Here is a 17,887-nt window from a genome sequence, read left to right on the forward strand (position 1 = left end):
AGTCTCTGGAGCTCAGTGCCCGGGGATTGGATGGTGGGTTTGCCAAGGGGCAGTGGTTAACCTCTTTCTTGCTGCAGATTGTTCTCTGGCACCAGGCAGCCGGAGGTGGATGAAACGCTGATAATTTGCAAGGAATGTGAAGCAGGCAGAAGTTGAACTTGACATTGATGGTGAGGCTGAAACACTTGGTGCTTTTAGCAGCTGAATGAAGCCTGTGTGCTGCAGTGTGTGTCTGAGCCAAAGGGCCTCCAGCACCAGCTGAGGGGCTGGATTCAGACACTGGGCTTCCTGTCAGCAATGTACAGCTGGAACTCAATGAATGTGAGGGTGTGGGAGGAGAGAGGGAGGGGAGAGAGAGAGAGAGAGAGAAACTGAGAGAGTGAGTGAGAGAGAGAGAGAGAGAGTCCGGAGTGTCTGGGCTCCGGTGTCTGGTGTCTGGGCTCCGGTGTCTGGGCTCCGGGGGGATGAGGGGGTGAAAGTTTCACCAGCGGCAGCAATGGAGGAAACAATCCGCATTCTGGAGGATCTGAACCTGATCTACATTCGCCAGATCGCATTGAGCCTGCAGGTAAGAGGGGATCTACTGGCAATCTACCGGAGCTCCGCTGGATCTCCCGATGATCTCCGTGCCATTGTGATCTACTGGATCCTATTGGCCTTATTGTGGAACTTGGGATCTCCTGGGGTGATCCAATGGGGGAATCTTCTGGGATAATCCAATGAGGAAATCTCCTGTGGGATCTCCTGGGGTGATCCAATGGGGGAATATCCTGTTGGATCTCCTGGGGTGATCCGATGGGGGAATCTCCTGTGGGAATGTTGATTAAGGAGCAGAGCCTTGGAGATGTCAGGAAAACGCGCAAGAAACAATACTTTTCCCTGTATACCAAGACGTGACAATAATAAATCCAATCAAAGAGGACAGGGTATGGAGGAAGAGATACTGCGAGCCTATCAGATGTTATGGTGATAATAATTAAGGTTAAATCCACGTGATCGTTGTGCCCATCTTATCTTTCTAGTTAATATGTAGAAAGAGTGCATTAATTAATGGGATTTGGGGATTGCTGGGTAGGTCAGCATTTGCACATCAATAACTTTTGATGGTGAGCTTTCTCCTTGAACCACTGCAGTCCATGTGGTGAATTAATGGGAAATTTCAGTTGCCTGCGTTTGGCCCAAATCCCTCTAAAACCCATCTTATCCATGTAACTGTCTCAATGTTCTTTAAAAGACAAAATTGTACCCGCCTCTACTACTACCTCTGGCAGCTTGTTCCAGACACTCACCGCCCTCTGTGTGAAACAATTGCCCCTCAGGACCCTTTTTATGTCTCCCCTCTCACCTTAAACCTATGCCCTCTAGTGTTAGACTCCCCTACCTTTGGGAAAAGATATTGACTATATATCTAGCTGATCTGTGCCCCTCATTATTTTATAGACCTCTATAAGATCACCCCTCAGCCTTCTACGCTCCAGGGGAAAAAGTCTCAATCTATCCAGTCTCTCCTTATAACTCAAACCATCAAGTCCCAGTAGCATCCTAGTGAATTTTTCTGCACTCTTTCTACATATTAACTAGGAAGATAAGATGGGCAACGATCACGTGGATTTAACCTTACAGTTAGAATCAGGTGAATTCATAGCGGGCAGCAAAAAGATGGCAGACCAGCTGAACAAATACTTTGGATCTGTCTTCACGAAGGAGGACATAAATAACCTTCCAGAAATACCTTCCAAAAAGGGGAAAGAGGGTCTAGCACAAAGAAGGAACAAAAGGAAATCCTTCTTAGTCAGGAAATTGTAATGGGGAAATTGCTGGGATTGGTTGTAATTTATCAAAAATCAAAATTCGCTGGACTCTGGGGAAGTGCTGGCTGATTGGAAAACAGCTAATGTGACACCACTGTTTAAGAAAGGAGGTAGACAAAAGGCGGGTAACTACAGGCTGGTTAGCTTAACGTCCGTAGTTGGGAAATTGCTGGAATCCATCATTAAAGATTGTGGATAGTCTGGAGGGATGTCAGAAGTTACAGAGGGACGTAGATAGGATGCAAGACTGGGCGGAGAAGTGGCAGATGGACTTCAACACAGATAAATACGTAGTGGTCCATTTTGGCAGGTCAAATGGGATGAAGGAGTACAATATAAAGGGAAAGACTCTTAGTACGGCAGAGGATCAGAAGGACCTTGGGGTCCGGGTCCATAGGACTCTAAAATCGGCCCCGCAGGTGGAGGAGGTGGTTAAGAAGGCGTATGGTGTGCTGGCCTTTATCAATCGAGGGATTGAGTTTAGGAGTCCGGGGACAATGATGCAGCTATATAAGACCCTCGTCAGACCCCACTTGGAGTACTGTGCTCAGTTCTGGTCGCCTCATTACAGAAAGGATGTGGAAAAGATTGAAAGGGTGCAGAGGAGATTTACAAGGATGTTGCCTGGATTAAGTGGCATGCCTTATGAGGATAGGCTGAGGGAGCTCGGTCTTTTCTCCTTGGAGAGACGAAGGATGAGAGGAGACCTAATAGAGGTATATATGATGTTGAGAGGCATAGATCAGGTGGACTCTCAGAGGCTTTTTCCCAGGGTGGAAATGGCTGCTACGAGAGGACACAGGTTTAAGGCGCTGGGGGGTAGGTACAGGGGAGATGTTAGGGGGAAGTTTTTCACACAGAGGGTGGTGGGCGAGTGGAATCGGCTGCCGTCAGTGGTGGTGGAGGCGAACTCAATAGGGTCTTTTAAGAGACTCCTGGATGAGTACATGGGACTTAATAAGATGGAGGGTTATAGGTAGGCCTAAAAGGTAGGGATATGTTCGGCACAACTTGTGGGGCCGAAGGGCCTGTTTGGGCTGTAGTTTTCTATGTTTCTATGTTTCTAAATAGCAGGACACCTGGAAAAAAATGGTTCAATCAAGCAGACGCAGCATGGATTCATGAAGGGAAAGTCGTGTTTGACGAATTTACTGGATTTTTATGAAGATGTAACGAGTGCGGTTGACAGAGGGAAACCGGTGGATGTGGTGTTTTTAGATTTCCAGAAGGCGTTCGATAAGGTGCCTCACAAAAGGTTGCTGCAGAAGATTGGGGCACACGGAGTTGGGGGTAAAGTGTTAGCGTGGATTGAGGATTGGCTATCTAACAGGAAGCAGAGAGTTGGAATAAATGGGTGCTTTTCTGGTTGGCAGTTTGTGACTAGTGGCGTGCCACAGGGATCGGTGCTGGGGCCTCAACTGTTTACCATATACATAGACAGTGGACGTGGTATATATGGATTTTAGTAAGGCGTTTGATAAGGTTCACCATGGTAGGCTTCTGCAGAAAATGCAGATGTATGGGATTGGGGGTGATCTAGGAAATTGGATCAGGAATTGGCTAGCGGATAGGAAACAGAGGGTGGTGGTTGATAGTAAATATTCATCATGGAGTGCGGTTACAAGTGGTGTACCTCAGGGATCTGTTTTGGGGCCACTGCTGTTTGTAATATTTATTAATGATCTGGATGAGGGTATAGTTGGGTGGATTAGCAAATTTGCTGATGACACCAAAGTCGGTGGTGTGGTAGACAGTGAGGAAGGGTGTCGTAGTTTGCAGGAAGACTTAGACAGGTTGCAAAGTTGGGCCGAGAGGTGGCGGATGGAGTTTAATGCGGAGAAGTGTGAGGTAATTCACTTTGGTAGGAATAACAGATGTGTTGAGTATAGGGCTAACGGGAGGACTTTGAATAGTGTGGAGGAGCAGAGGGATCTAGGTGTATGTGTGCATAGATCCCTGAAAGTTGGGAATCAAGTAGATAAGGTTGTTAAGAAGGCATATGGTGTCTTGGCGTTTATTGGTAGGGGGATTGAATTTAGGAGTCGTAGCGTTATGTTGCAACTGTACACAACTCTGGTGCGGCCGCACTTGGAGTACTGTGTGCAGTTCTGGTCCCCACATTACAGGAAGGATGTGGAGGCTTTGGAGAGGGTGCAGAGGAGGTTTACCAGGATGTTGCCTGGTATGGAGGGGAGATCCTATGAGGAGAGGCTGAGGGATTTGGGATTGTTTTCGCTGGAAAGGCGGCGGCTAAGAGGGGATCTTATTGAAACATATAAGATGATTAGAGGTTTAGATAGGGTGGATAGTGATAGCCTTTTTCCTCTGATGGAGAAATCCAGCACGAGGGGGCATGGCTTTAAATTGAGGGGGGGTAGTTATAGAACCGATGTCAGGGGTAGGTTCTTTACCCAGAGGGTGGTGAGGGATTGGAATGCCCTGCCAGCATCAGTAGTAAATGCGCCTAGTTTGGGGGCGTTTAAGAGATCCGTAGATAGGTTCATGGACGAAAAGAAATTGGTTTAGGTTGGAGGGTCACAGTTTTTTTTTTAACTGGTCGGTGCAACATCGTGGGCCGAAGGGCCTGTTCTGCGCTGTAATGTTCTATGTTCTATGTTCTATGTTCTATGTTCTATGTAGACGATCTGGAGGAGGGGACCGAGTGTAGGGTAACAAAGTTTGACACAAGGATGAGTGAGAAAGCGAATTGCGTGGAGGATGCGGAAAGTCTGCAGAGAGATTTGGATAGGCTAAGTGAGTGGACGAGGATCTGGCAGATGGAGTATAGCGTTGACAAGTGTGAGGTTATCCACTTTGGAAGGAAGAAGAGTAAAATGGACTATTATTTAAATGGTGAAAAATTACAACATGCTACTGTGCAGAGGGACCTGGGGGTCCTTGTGCATGAATTGCAAAAACTCAGTTTGCAGGTGCAGCAGGTGATCAAGCAGGCAAATGGAATGTTGGCCTTTATCGCGAAGGGGATAGAGTATAAAAGCAGGGAGGTCTTGCTGCAATTGTACAAGGTACTGGTGAGGCCCCAACTGGAGTACTGTGTGCAATTTTGGTCCCCTTATTTGCGGAAGGATATCTTGGCCTTGGAGGGAGTACAGAGAAGGTTCACCAGGTTGATACCGGAGATGAGGGGGTTAGCTTATGAGGAGAGATTGAGTAGATTGGGCCTGTACTCGTTGGAGTTTAGAATGCTGAGGGGAGATCTTATAGAGACATATAAGGGGTGGATGTACTCCTGTCTGAGTACTGCTGGGGGGACAGCCCACCTGGGGGAAGCAGCAGTGGCCGTGTCTCTGGAGCAGAGTCCGGCCCTGTAACTCAGAGGGCTAAGGAAAGGAGCAGGAAGGCAGTATTAATCGGGGACTCAACAGTAAGGGGGTCGGACAGGCGTTTTTGCGGAGGCAGACGGGAGACTCGGATGGTGGTCTGACTCCCTGGTGCCGGGATCTGGGATGTCTCTGATCGTGTCCCAGATATCCTGAGGTGGCTGGGAGAGGAACCAGAGGTCGTGGTACATATTGGCAGAGTGTGAGCTATAAGACTTTGGCTCACAGGGCTTAGGCTGAAAGGGCGAGCAGGGGTGAGTTGAATTCATTTTTGCACTTTCTACCTGGTACTGGCAAGGTATCTAGAGGGGATGGGTGTGCAGGCAGTGCAATGTTCCTCTTGCACTATGTTTGAGGTGAGGGACGACGACAGTGTCCCTACTGATTACACCTGTGGGAAGTGCACCCATCTGCAGCTCCTCCAAAACCGTGTTAGGGAACTGGAGCTGGAGTTGGATGAACTTAGGATCATCAGGGACGCAGAGATGGCCATAGACACAAGCTTTAGGAATACAGTTACTCCGAGGATTGAAAACAGATGGGTGACGGTGAGAGGGGCTGGGAGGAAGCAGTCCGTGCAGGGATCCCCGGTGGTCGTTCCCCTTAGCAACAAGTATTCCGCTTTGGATACGGTTGAGGGGGATGACATACCAGTGGGGAGCCGCAGTGAGAGGATCTCCAGCACTGTGTCCGTCTCTGTGGCTCGGGAGGGAAAGGGGGAGAGCGGGAGGGCGATAGTTATTGGGGACTCGTTAGTTAGAGGGATAGATAGGAGGTTCTGTGGCAGCAAAAGAGACTCACGGATGGTATGTTGCCTACCGGATGCCAAGGTCCGTGATGTCTCAGACCGTGTTTTCCAGATTCTGAAGGGGGAGGGGAAACAGTCACAAGTCGTGGTGCACATTGGTACCAATGACATAGGTAAGAGAAGGGACGGGGATTTAAAGCAGGAATTTCTGGAGCTGGGCTGGAAGCTGAGAGCCAAGACGAAACATGTGGTCATCTCTGGTACGTTGCCGGTACCATGTGATAGCGAGTTGAGGAACAGGGAGAGAGTGCAGTTAAATATGTGGTTGCAGGGATGGTGTAGGAGGGAGGGTTTCAGATACGTGGATAATTGGAACACGTTCTGGGGAAGGTGGGACCTGTACAAACAGGACGGGGTGCACCTGAACCAGAGGGGCACCAATATCCTCGGAGGGAAATTTGTTACGGCTCTTCAGGGGGGTTTAAACTAATTTGTCAGGGGAGTGGGAAAAGGAGTTGTAGTCCAGAAGTCAGTGAGGGTGGTGAGGTATTGGGGAAGGTATCAGGGTCAAGGGTGGGCACCGGTAGACAAGAAGGTGGGTTGAAGTGTGTCTACTTCAATGCAAGGAGCATCCGGAACAAGGTAGATGAACTTGGGGCGTGGATTGGTACTTGGGACTACGATGTTGTGGCCATTACGGAGACGTGGGTAGAACAAGGACAGGAATGGTTGTTGGACGTTCCGGGGTATAGATGTTTCAGTCAGTGTAGGGAAGCTGGTAAAAGAGGTGGAGGAGTGGCATTGTTAATCAAGGATAGTTTAACGGCTGCGGAAAGGCACTTCGTGGGGGATCTGCACACTGAGGTAATATGGGCTGAAGTTAGAAATAGGAAAGGAGCGGTCACGTTGCTAGGAGTTTACTATAGGCCCCCAAATAGTAATAGAGATGTGGAGGAAGAAATTGCTAAGCAGATTATGGATATGTGTGGGGGTCACAGGGTAGTTGTCATGGGGGACTTTAACTTTCCAAATATTGATTGGAACCTTTGGAGGTCAAATAGTTTGGATGGGGCAGTTTTTGTGCAGTGTGTGTGGGAGGGTTTCCTGACACAATATGTGGATGGGCCGACTAGAGGTGAGGCCACATTGGATTTGATACTGGGAAATGAGCCGGGCCAAGTGTTAGATTTGGTTGTGGGAGAGCAATTTGGAGATAGTGACCACAATTTGGTGTCTTTTGTTATTGCAATGGAGAGGGATAGGGCCGTACGGCAGGGCAAGGTTTACAATTGGGGGAGGGGTAATTATGATGCGATTAGGCAAGAATTAGGGGGCATCAGTTGGGAACAGAAACTGTCAGAGAAAGGAACTAATGAAAAGTGGAACTTTTTCAAGGAACAAATACTGGATGTCCTTGATAGGTATGTTCCTGTCAGGCAGGGAGGAAATGGCCGAGTGAGGGAACCATGGTTCACAAAAGAGGTGGAATGTCTTGTGAAAAGGAAGAGGGAAGCTTATGTAGGGATGAGGAAACAAGGTTCAGATGGCTCGATTGAGGGTTACAAGTTAGCAAGGAATGAGCTGAAAAAGGGGCTTAGGAGAGCTAGGAGGGGACATGAGAAGTCCTTGGCGGGTCGGATCAAGGAAAACCCCAAGGCTTTTTACTCTTATGTGAGGAATAAAAGAATGACCAGGGTGAGGTTAGGGCCGGTCAAGGACAGTAGTGGGAACTTGTGTATGGAGTCAGTAGAGATAGGCGAGGTGATGAATGAATACTTTTCTTCAGTGTTCACCAAGGAGAGGGGCCATGTTTTTGAGGAAGAGAAGGTGTTACAGGCTAATAGGCTGGAGGAAATAGATGTTCGGAGGGAGGATGTCTTGGCAGTTTTGAATAAACTGAAGGTCGATAAGTCCCCTGGGCCTGATGAAATGTATCCTAGGATTCTGTGGGAGGCAAGGGATGAGATTGCAGAGCCTTTGGCGTTGATCTTTGGGTCCTCGCTGTCCACGGGGATGGTGCCAGAGGACTGGAGAATGGCGAATGTTGTTCCTCTGTTTAAGAAAGGGAATAGAAATGACCCTGGTAATTATAGACCGGTTAGTCTTACTTCGGTGGTTGGTAAATTGATGGAAAGGGTCCTTAGGGATGGGATTTACGACCATTTAGAAAGATGCGGATTAATCCGGGATAGTCAGCACGGATTCGTGAAGGGCAAGTCGTGCCTCACAAATTTGATAGAATTTTTTGAGGAGGTAACTAAGTGTGTTGATGAAGGTAGGGCAGTTGATGTCATATACATGGATTTTAGTAAGGCGTTTGATAAGGTCCCCCATGGTCGGCTTATGATGAAAGTGAGGAGGTGTGGGATAGAGGGAAAGTTGGCCGATTGGATAGGTAACATAGAACATAGAACATAGAACATTACAGCGCAGAACAGGCCCTTCGGCCCACGATGTTGCACCGACCAGTTAAAAAAAAACAAAAAAAAAAAAAAACTGGCTGTCTGACCGAAGACAGAGGGTGGTGGTCGATGGAAAATTTTCGGATTGGAGGCAGGTTGCTAGCGGTGTGCCGCAGGGATCGGTGCTTGGTCCTCTGCTCTTTGTGATTTTTATTAATGACTTAGAGGAGGGGGCTGAAGGGTGGATCAGTAAATTTGCTGATGACACCAAGATTGGTGGAGTAGTGGATGAGGTGGAGGGCTGTTGTAGGCTGCAAAGAGACATAGATAGGATGCAGAGCTGGGCTGAAAAATGGCAAATGGAGTTTAACCCTGATAAATGTGAGGTGATTCATTTTGGTAGGACAAATTTAAATGTGGATTACAGGGTCAAAGGTAGGGTTCTGAAGACTGTGGAGGAACAGAGAGATCTTGGGGTCCATATCCACAGATCTCTAAAGGTTGCCAGTCAAGTGGATAGAGCTGTGAAGAAGGCCTATAGTGTGTTAGCTTTTATTAACAGGGGGTTGGAGTTTAAGAGCCGTGGGGTTATGCTGCAACTGTACAGGACCTTGGTGAGACCACATTTGGAATATTGTGTGCAGTTCTGGTCACCTCACTATGAGAAGGATGTGGAAGCGCTGGAAAGAGTGCAGAGGAGATTTACCAGGATGCTGCCTGGTTTGGAGGGTAGGTCATATGAGGAAAGGTTGAGGGAGCTAGGGCTGTTCTCTCTGGAGCAGAGGAGGCTGAGGGGAGACTTAATAGAGGTGTATAAAATGATGAAGGGGATAGATAGAGTGAACGTTCAAAGACTATTTCCTCGGGTGGATGGAGCTATTACACGGGGGCATAACTATAGGGTTCGTGGTGGGAGGTACAGGACGGATATCAGAGGTAGGTTCTTTACGCAGAGAGTGGTTGGGGTGTGGAATGGACTGCCTGCAGTGATAGTGGAGTCAGACACTTTAGGAACATTTAAGCGGTTATTGGATAGGCACATGGAGCACACCAGGATGATAGGGAGTGGGATAGCTTGATCTTGGTTTCAGATAAAGCTCGGCACAACATCGTGGGCCGAAGGGCCTGTTCTGTGCTGTACTGTTCTATGTTCTATGTTCTATGTACCGCTGACATAGGTAGGAAGACAGAAGGGGTCATGAAAAGAGAATATAGGGAGTTAGGTAGACAGTTGGGAAGGAGGAATGCAAAGGTAGTAATCTCAGGATTACTGCCTGTGCCACGGGAAAGTGAGAGCAGGAATGGAGTGAGTTTGAGGGACTGGAGCGGGGGGGGGGCAGGGATTCAGGTTCCTGGATCATTGGGACCTCTTTAGGGGAAGGTGTGACCTGTACAAAAAAGACGGGTGGCACTTGAATCCCAGGGGGACCAATATCCTGGCAGGAAGGTTGGCTAAGGCTACTGTGGAGACTTTAAACTAGAAAGGTTGCGGGGAGGGAATCGTGATGAGGTCACTGAGAGCGAGGAGGTTAGCCCGCAAATAGAGAAGGATTGTACACAGTGTAAGAGGGAGAATAGACGGGTGATTGGAATATCCCTGGGATAAGGGGTTTGGATGGGGAGGAGTTTGTTCGGTGTGTTCAGGAGGGTTTCCTGACACAGCATGTGGATAAGCCTACAAGAGGAGAGGCTGTACTCGATCTGGTACTGGCTAATGAACCTGGACAGGTGTCGGATCTCTCAGTGGGGGAGCATCTTGGGGATAGTGATCATAACTCTATCTCCTTTACGCTAGCATTGGAAAGAGATAGGATCAGGCAAGCTAGGAAAGTGTTTATCTGGAGTAAGGGGGAAATATGAAGCCATCAGGCAGGAGATTAGAGGCGTAAATTGGAAGGAGGCATTCTCGAGGAAAAGTACTGAAGTAAGGTAGCAGATTTTCAAGGAATGTTTGTCTGGAGTTCTGCATGACAACGTTCCGATGAGACAGGGATGTGTTGGTAGGTTACGGGAACAGTGGTGCACGAAAGCTGCGCTGAACCTAGTGAGAAAGAAAAGGTAGGTGTACAAAAGGTTCAGAGAGCTAGGCGATGATAAGGATCTAGATGAGTATACGGCTTGTAGGAAGGGGCTTAAGAAAGAAATTAGGAGAGCCAGAAGGGGTCACGAGAAGGCCTTGGCAGGTAAGATTAAGGAGAACCCTAAGGTGTTCTATAAATATGTGAAGAGTAAAAGGATGAGATGTGAAGGAATAGGACCTATAAAAGGTGAAGGTGAGAAAGTCTGTACAGAACCGGAAGAAATAGCAGAGGTGCTTAATGAATATTTTACCTCGGTATTCACGGTGGAAAAAGACCTGGTTGTTGTACTACAGGATTGAGGCGGACTGAAAAGATTGAGTATGTGGACATTAAGAAAGAGGATGTGTTGGAAATTTTGAATAGCATCAAGATAGCTAAGTCGCTGGGACCGGATGGGATGTACCCCAGGTTACTGTGGGAGGCGAGGGAAGAGATTGCAGAGCCTCTGGCGATGATCTTTGCGTCATCGATGGAGACGGGAGAGGTTCCGGAGGATTGGAGGATTGTGGAAGTGTTTCCTATATTCAAGAAAGGGAATAGGGATAGCCCAGGAAATTACCGACCGGTGAGTCTAACCTCAGTGGTTGGTAAGTTGATGGAGAAAATCCTCAGGGACAGGATTTATAAACATTTAGAGATGTTTAGTATGCTCAAAAGTAGTCCGCACGGCTTTGTCAAAGTCAAATCGTGCCTTTCGAGCCTGATGGAGTTCTTTGAAAATGTGACTAAACACACTGACGAAGGAAAAGTGGTAGATGTGGTTTACATGGACTTCAGCAAAGCGTTCAATAAGGTCCCCCATGCAAGACTTCTCGAGAAAGTGAGAGGGCATGGGATCCAAGGGGCTGTTGTCTTGTGGATTGAGAACTGGCTTGCCTGCAGAAGGCAGAGAGTGGTTGTAGATGGGTTTTTTTCTGAATGGAGGTCGGTCACCAGTGGAGTGCCCCAGGGATCTGTTTTGGGACCCTTGCTGTTTGTCATTTTCATAAATGACCTGGATGAGGAAGTGGAGGGATGGGTTGGTAAGTTTGCCGACGACACGAAGGTTGGTGGTGTTGTGGATAGTTTGGAGGGATGTCGGAAGCTGCAGCGTGACATAGATAGGATGCAAGACTGGGCGGAGAAGTGGCAGATGGACTTCAACCCGGATAAATATGTCGTGGTCCATTTTGGCAGGTCAAATGGGATGAAGGAGTATAATATCAAGGGTAAGACTCTTAGCAGTGTAGAGGATCAAAAGGACCTTGGGGTCCGGCTCCATAGGACTCTTAAATCGGCCTCGCAGGTAGAGGAGGTGGTTAAGAAGGCGTATGGTGTGCTGGCCTTCATCAATCGAGGGATTGAGTTTAGGAGTCGGGAGATAATGATGCAGCTTTATAAGACCCTCGTCAGACCCCACTTGGAGTACTGTGCTCAGCTCTGGTCGCCTCATTTCAGGAGGGATGTGGAAATGATTGAAAGGGTGCAGAGAAGATTTACAAGGATGTTGACTGGATTGGTTGGCATGCCTTATGAGGTTAGGCTGAGGGAGCTCGGTCTTTTCTGCTTGGAGAGACGAAGGATGAGAGGTGACCTGATAGAGGTGTACAAGATGTTGAGAGGTATCGATCGGGTGGATTCTCGGAGGCTTTTTCCCAGGGCTGAAATGGCTGCTACGAGAGGACACAGTTTTAAGGTGCTGGGGAGTAGGTACAGAGGAGATGTCAGGGGTACGTTTTTCACTCAGAGGGTGGTGGGTGAGTGGAATCGGCTGCCGTCAGTGGTGGTGGAGGCACACTCGATCGGGTCTTTTAAGAGACTTCTGGATGAGTACATGGGACTGAATAGGATGGAGAGTTATAGGTAAGCCTATATATAAGCCTAGGTAGGTAGGTACATGACCGGTGCAACTTGTGGGCCAAAGAGCCTGTTTGTGCTGTATTGTTTCTATGTTCTATGTTCTATAATGATGGGGCTCGACAGGGTCGAGGCAGAGAGATCCTTTCCACTTAGAAAGAAAACAAGAACTAAAGGACACAGCCTCAAAATAAGGGGGAGTCAGTTTAGAACAGAGTTGAGGAGGAACTCCTTCTCTCAGAGGCTTTGTCTCATACTTGTGTATGGAGTCAGTAGAGATAGGCGAGGTGATGAATGAATACTTTTCTTCAGTGTTCACCAAGGAGAGGGGCCATGTTTTTGAGGAAGAGAAGGTGTTACAGGCTAATAGGCTGGAGGAAATAGATGTTCGGAGGGAGGATGTCCTGGCAGTTTTGAATAAACTGAAGGTCGATAAGTCCCCTGGGCCTGATGAAATGTATCCTAGGATTCTTTGGGAGGCAAGGGATGAGATTGCAGAGCCTTTGGCTTTGATCTTTGGGTCCTCGCTGTCCACGGGGATGGTGCCAGAGGACTGGAGAATGGCGAATGTTGTTCCTCTGTTTAAGAAAGGGAATAGAAATGACCCTGGTAATTATAGACCGGTTAGTCTTACTTCGGTGGTTGGTAAATTGATGGAAAAGGTCCTTAGGGATGGGATTTACGACCATTTAGAAAGATGTGGATTAATCCGGGATAGTCAGCATGGATTCGTGAAGGGCAAGTCGTGCCTCACAAATTTGATGGAATTTTTTGAGGAGGTAACTAAGTGTGTTGATGAAGGTAGGGCAGTTGATGTCATATATATGGATTTTAGTAAGGCGTTTGATAAGGTCCCCCATGGTCGGCTTATGATGAAAGTGAGGAGGTGTGGGATAGAGGGAAAGTTGGCCGATTGGATAGGTAACTGGCTGTCTGATCGAAGTCATGATGTGGAGATGCCGGCGTTGGACTGGGGTAAACACAGTAAGAAGTTTAACAACACCAGGTTAAAGTCCAACAGGTTTATTTGGTAGCAAAAGCCACACTTTTGTGGCTTTTGCTACCAAATAAACCTGTTGGACTTTAACCTGGTGTTGTTAAACTTCTTACTGTGTCTGATCGAAGACAGAGGGTGGTGGTGGATGGAAAGTTTTCGGATTGGCGGCAGGTTGCTAGCGGAGTGCTGCAGGGATCAGTGCTTGGTCCTCTGCTCTTTGTGATTTTTATTAATGACTTAGAGGAGGGGGCTGAAGGGTGGATCAGTAAATTTGCTGATGACACCAAGATTGGTGGAGTAGTGGATGAGGTGGAGGGCTGTTGTAGGCTGCAAAGAGACATAGATAGGATGCAGAGCTGGGCTGAAAAATGGCAAATGGAGTTTAACCCTGATAAATGTGAGGTGATTCATTTTGGTAGGACAAATTTAAATGTGGATTACAGGGTCAAAGGTAGGGTTCTGAAGACTGTGGAGGAACAGAGAGATCTTGGGATTCATATCCACAGATCTCTAAAGGTTGCCAGTCAAGTGGATAGAGCTGTGAAGAAGGCCTATAGTGTGTTAGCTTTTATTAACAGGGGGTTGGAGTTTAAGAGCCGTGGGGTTATGCTGCAACTGTACAGGACCTTGGTGAGACCACATTTGGAATATTGTGTGCAGTTCTGGTCACCTCACTATGAGAAGGATGTGGAAGCGCTGGAAAGAGTGCAGAGGAGATTTACCAGGATGCTGCCTGGTTTGGAAGGTCGGTCTTATGAGGAAAGGTTGAGGGAGCTAGGGCTGTTCTCTCTGGAACGGAGGAGGCTGAGGGGAGACTTAATAGAGGTTTATAAAATGATGAAGGGGATAGACAGAGTGAACGTTCAAAGACTATTTCCTCGGGTGGATGGAGCTATTATAAGGGGGCATAACTATAGGGTTCGTGGTGGGAGATACAGGAAGGATATCAGAGGTAGGTTCTTTACGCAGAGAGTGGTTGGGGTGTGGAATGGACTGCCTGCAGTGATAGTGGAGTCAGACACTTTAGGAACATTTAAGCGGTTATTGGATAGGCACATGGAGCACACCAGGATGATAGGGAGTGGGATAGCTTGATCTTGGTTTCAGAGAAAGCTCGGCACAACATTGTGGGCCGAAGGGCCTGTTCTGTGCTGTACTGTTCTATGTTCTAGAGGGTAGTGAACCTCTGGAATTCTCTGCCCATTGAAGCAGTGGAGGCTACCTCGTTAAATATGTTTAAGTCACAGGTAGATAGATTTCTGACCAATAAGGGAATTAAGGGTTATGGGGAGCGGGCGGGTAAGTGGAACTAAACCACTATCAGATCAGCCATGATCTTATTGAATGGCGGGGCAGGCTCGAGGGGCTAGATGGCCTACTCCTGCTCCTATTTCTTATGTTCTTATGTTCTTATGATTAAACCCAATAATTCCCCAGGGCTTGATGCTCTGCACCCCAGAGTACTTAAGGAAGTGGCCCTAGGAATAGAGGACGCATTGGTGATCATTTTCCAGCATTCCACAGACTCTGGAAGAGTTCCAGTGTATGGAGGGTAACTCATGTAACCCCACTTTTTAAAAAAGGAGGAAGAGAAAAAACGTGGAAGTATAGACCGGTTAGCCTGACATCGGTGGTGGAGAAAATGCTGGAGTCAATTATTAAGGATGCAATAACTGAGCATTTGGAAAGCAGTGACAGGATTGGTCCAAATCAGCACGGATTCATTAAAGGGAAATCGTGCTTAACAAATCTTCTGGAATTTTTTGAGGATGATCAAGGAGCTGAATATTCTTGGGCCAAGGACACTAACCCGGAGGGACTTCTACAGAGATGTCCTGGAGCTGAGAAGACTGACCCTCTATTCACAATATATATTAATGATTTGGATGAGGGAACAAAATGTAACATCTCAAAGTTTGCAGATGATACCAAGTTGGGTGGGAGGATGAACTGTGACGAGGATGCAGAGATCCTTCAGAATGATCTGGACAGATTGGGTGAGTGGGCCAATGAATGGCAGATGCAGTATAATTTGGATAAATGTGAGGTTATTCACTTTGGAAGCGAAAACAAGGCGGCAGATCACTACCTGAATGGCTGTAAATTGGGAGAGGGGAGTGTGCAGTGGGACCTGGGTGTCCTTGTGCACCAGTCGCTGAAGGTAAGCATGCAGGTGCAGCAGGCGGTAAAGAAGGCAAATGGTATGTTGGTCTTCATTGCGAGAGGTTTTGAGTACAGGAACAGGGATGTGTTGTTGCAATTAGACAGGACCGTGGTGAGGCCACTCAGAGTATTGTGTGCAGATTTGGTCTCCTTTTCTGAGAAAGGATGTTCTTGCTCTCGAGGGGGTGCAGCGAAGGTTTACCAGGCTGATTCCGGGGATGGCAGGACTGATGTATGAGGAGAGATTGACTAGGTTAGGATTGTTTTCGTTGGAGTTCATAGAATCATAGAAACCCTACAGTGCAGAAAGAGGCCATTTGGCCCATCGAGTCTGCACCGACCACAATCCCACCCAGACCCTACCCCATATCCCTACACATTTACCCGCTAATCCCTCTAACCTACACATCTCAGGACACTAAGTGGCAATTTTAGCATGGCCAATCAACCTAACCCGCACATCTTTGGACTGTGGGAGGAAACCCACGCAGACACGGGGAGAATGTGCAAACTCCACACAGACAGTGACCTAAGCCTATGGCATGCTTGCCTTTATAGGATGTGGCATAGAGTATAAAAGTTGGGGTCTGATGTTGCAGATGTATAGAACGTTGGTTCGGCCGCATTTGGAATACTGCGTCCAGTTCTGGTCGCCACACTACCAGAAGGACGTGGAGGCTTTGGAGAGAGTACAGAGGAGGTTTACCAGGATGTTGCCTGGTCTGGAGGGGCTTAGTTATGAGGAGAGATTGGGTAAACTGGGGTTGTTCCCCCTGGAAAGACGGAGGATGAGGGGAGACTTAATAGAGGTGTATAAAATTATGAAAGGCATAGATAGGGTGAACGGTGGAAAGCTTTTCCCCGGGTCGGTGGTGACGTTCACGAGGGGTCATCGGTTCAAGGTGAAGGGGGGGAGGTTTAACACAGATATCAGAAGGACATATTTTACACAGAGGGTGGTGGGGGCCTGGAATGCGCTGCCAGGCAAGGTGGTGGAGGCGGACACACTGGGAACGTTTAAGCCACATGAACCGAGTGGGAATGGAGGGATACAAAAGAATGGTCTAGTTTGGACCAGGGAGCGTCACGGGCTTGGAGGGCCGAAGGGCCTGTTCCTGTGCTGTATTGTTCTTTGTTCTTAAGCCGGGAATCGAACCCAGGTCCCTGGAGCTGTGAAGCAGCAGTGCTAACCACTGTGCTACCGTGCCACCCATAGTTCAGATGAATGAAGGGGGATCTCGTAGAGCCTTATAAAATTCTAACAGAACTAGACAGCGTAGATGCAGGGAGGATGTTCCCGATGGTGGGGGTGTCCAGAACCAGGGGTCACAGTCTGAGGATTCGGGGTAGACCATTTTGGACAGAGGCGAGGAGTCAATTCTTCACCTAAAGAGTGGTGAGCCTGTGGAATTCATTACCACAGGAAGTAGTTGATGCCAAAGCATTGAATTTATTCAAGAGGCGGCTGGATATAGCACTTGGGGCAAATGGGATCAAAGGTTATGGGGAAAAAACAGGATTAGGCTATTGAGTTGGACAATCAGCCATGATCATAATGAATGGCGGAGCAGGCTTGAAGGGCCAAATGGCCTCTTCCTGCTCCTATTTTCTATGTTTCCACAACCACAACTATCTTCCTATGTACCACAAATGGCAAGCATGCCAAATGCCTTCTTAATTACCTTGGCCACCTTTGTTGCCCCTTTTAGCGAACTGTGGACCTGCACGCCCAGATCCCTCTGTATGTTAATGTTTCTAAGGGTTAAAGAAGAAAATAAAGACTGAAGTTAATCCAAAGAAAGTGAGTCTCGGGAATTAACAATGAAAAATAAGGAGATTGCAGCTGAATGAGAAAGGTATTTTGTATTGGTCCAGACTGTCATGGATATAAATAACATCCCAGAAATAGCGGTAACTCAGGAAATGGAAGGGAGGGAGGAACTCAGGAAAATTACAGTCATCAGAGAAATGGTACTGAGCAAATTGTTGAGTGTGTGGGCTGACAAATCCCCGGGTCCAGATGGACTTCACCCTCAGGTCTTGAAAGAAGTGACGAATGAGATAATTGAGTTTGTGAAGATGCTGGACTTGCATCATCTTTTATTACTGGGCTGCTACTGGGATGCTTAACAAGAGTTAAGTGATCCAAGCCGGGAATCGAACCCAGGTCCCTGGAGCTGTGAAGCAGCAGTGCTAACCACCGTGCTACCGTGCCGCCCGTATGGTGGGAAGATCGTATGAGGGACTTGAAGTTGTTTTCGTTAGAGAGAAGAAGGTTAAGAGGTGAATTAATAGAGGCATACAAGATGATCAGAGGATTAGATAGGGTGGATAGTGAGAGCCTTTTTCCTTGGATGGTGATGGCTAGCATGAGGGGACATAGCTTTAAATTGAGGGGTGAGAGATATAGGACAGATGTCAGAAGTAGGTTCTTTACTCAGAGAGTAGTAAGGGCGTGGAATGCCCTGCCTGCAGCAGTGGTGGACTCGTCAACATTAAGAGCATTCA

At 47.7% G+C, this 17,887-nt stretch overlaps 1 protein-coding gene across 1 annotated transcript in view; it reads left to right on the forward strand.

Moving 5' to 3' along the window:
- Positions 1-381: 381 nt before the first annotated feature.
- Positions 382-17,887, forward strand: part of rtkna (rhotekin a) — a 412,303-nt gene continuing 394,797 nt past the window's right edge. The window contains exon 1 of the mRNA XM_078204370.1: positions 382-568. Within this exon, the coding sequence (XP_078060496.1) occupies positions 497-568 (72 nt within the window). The 5' untranslated portion in view covers positions 382-496. The remainder of the gene's footprint in view (positions 569-17,887) is intronic.

Source organism: Mustelus asterias, unplaced genomic scaffold (genome assembly GCF_964213995.1).
Source record: "Mustelus asterias unplaced genomic scaffold, sMusAst1.hap1.1 HAP1_SCAFFOLD_315, whole genome shotgun sequence".
Classification (NCBI taxonomy): domain Eukaryota; kingdom Metazoa; phylum Chordata; class Chondrichthyes; order Carcharhiniformes; family Triakidae; genus Mustelus; species Mustelus asterias.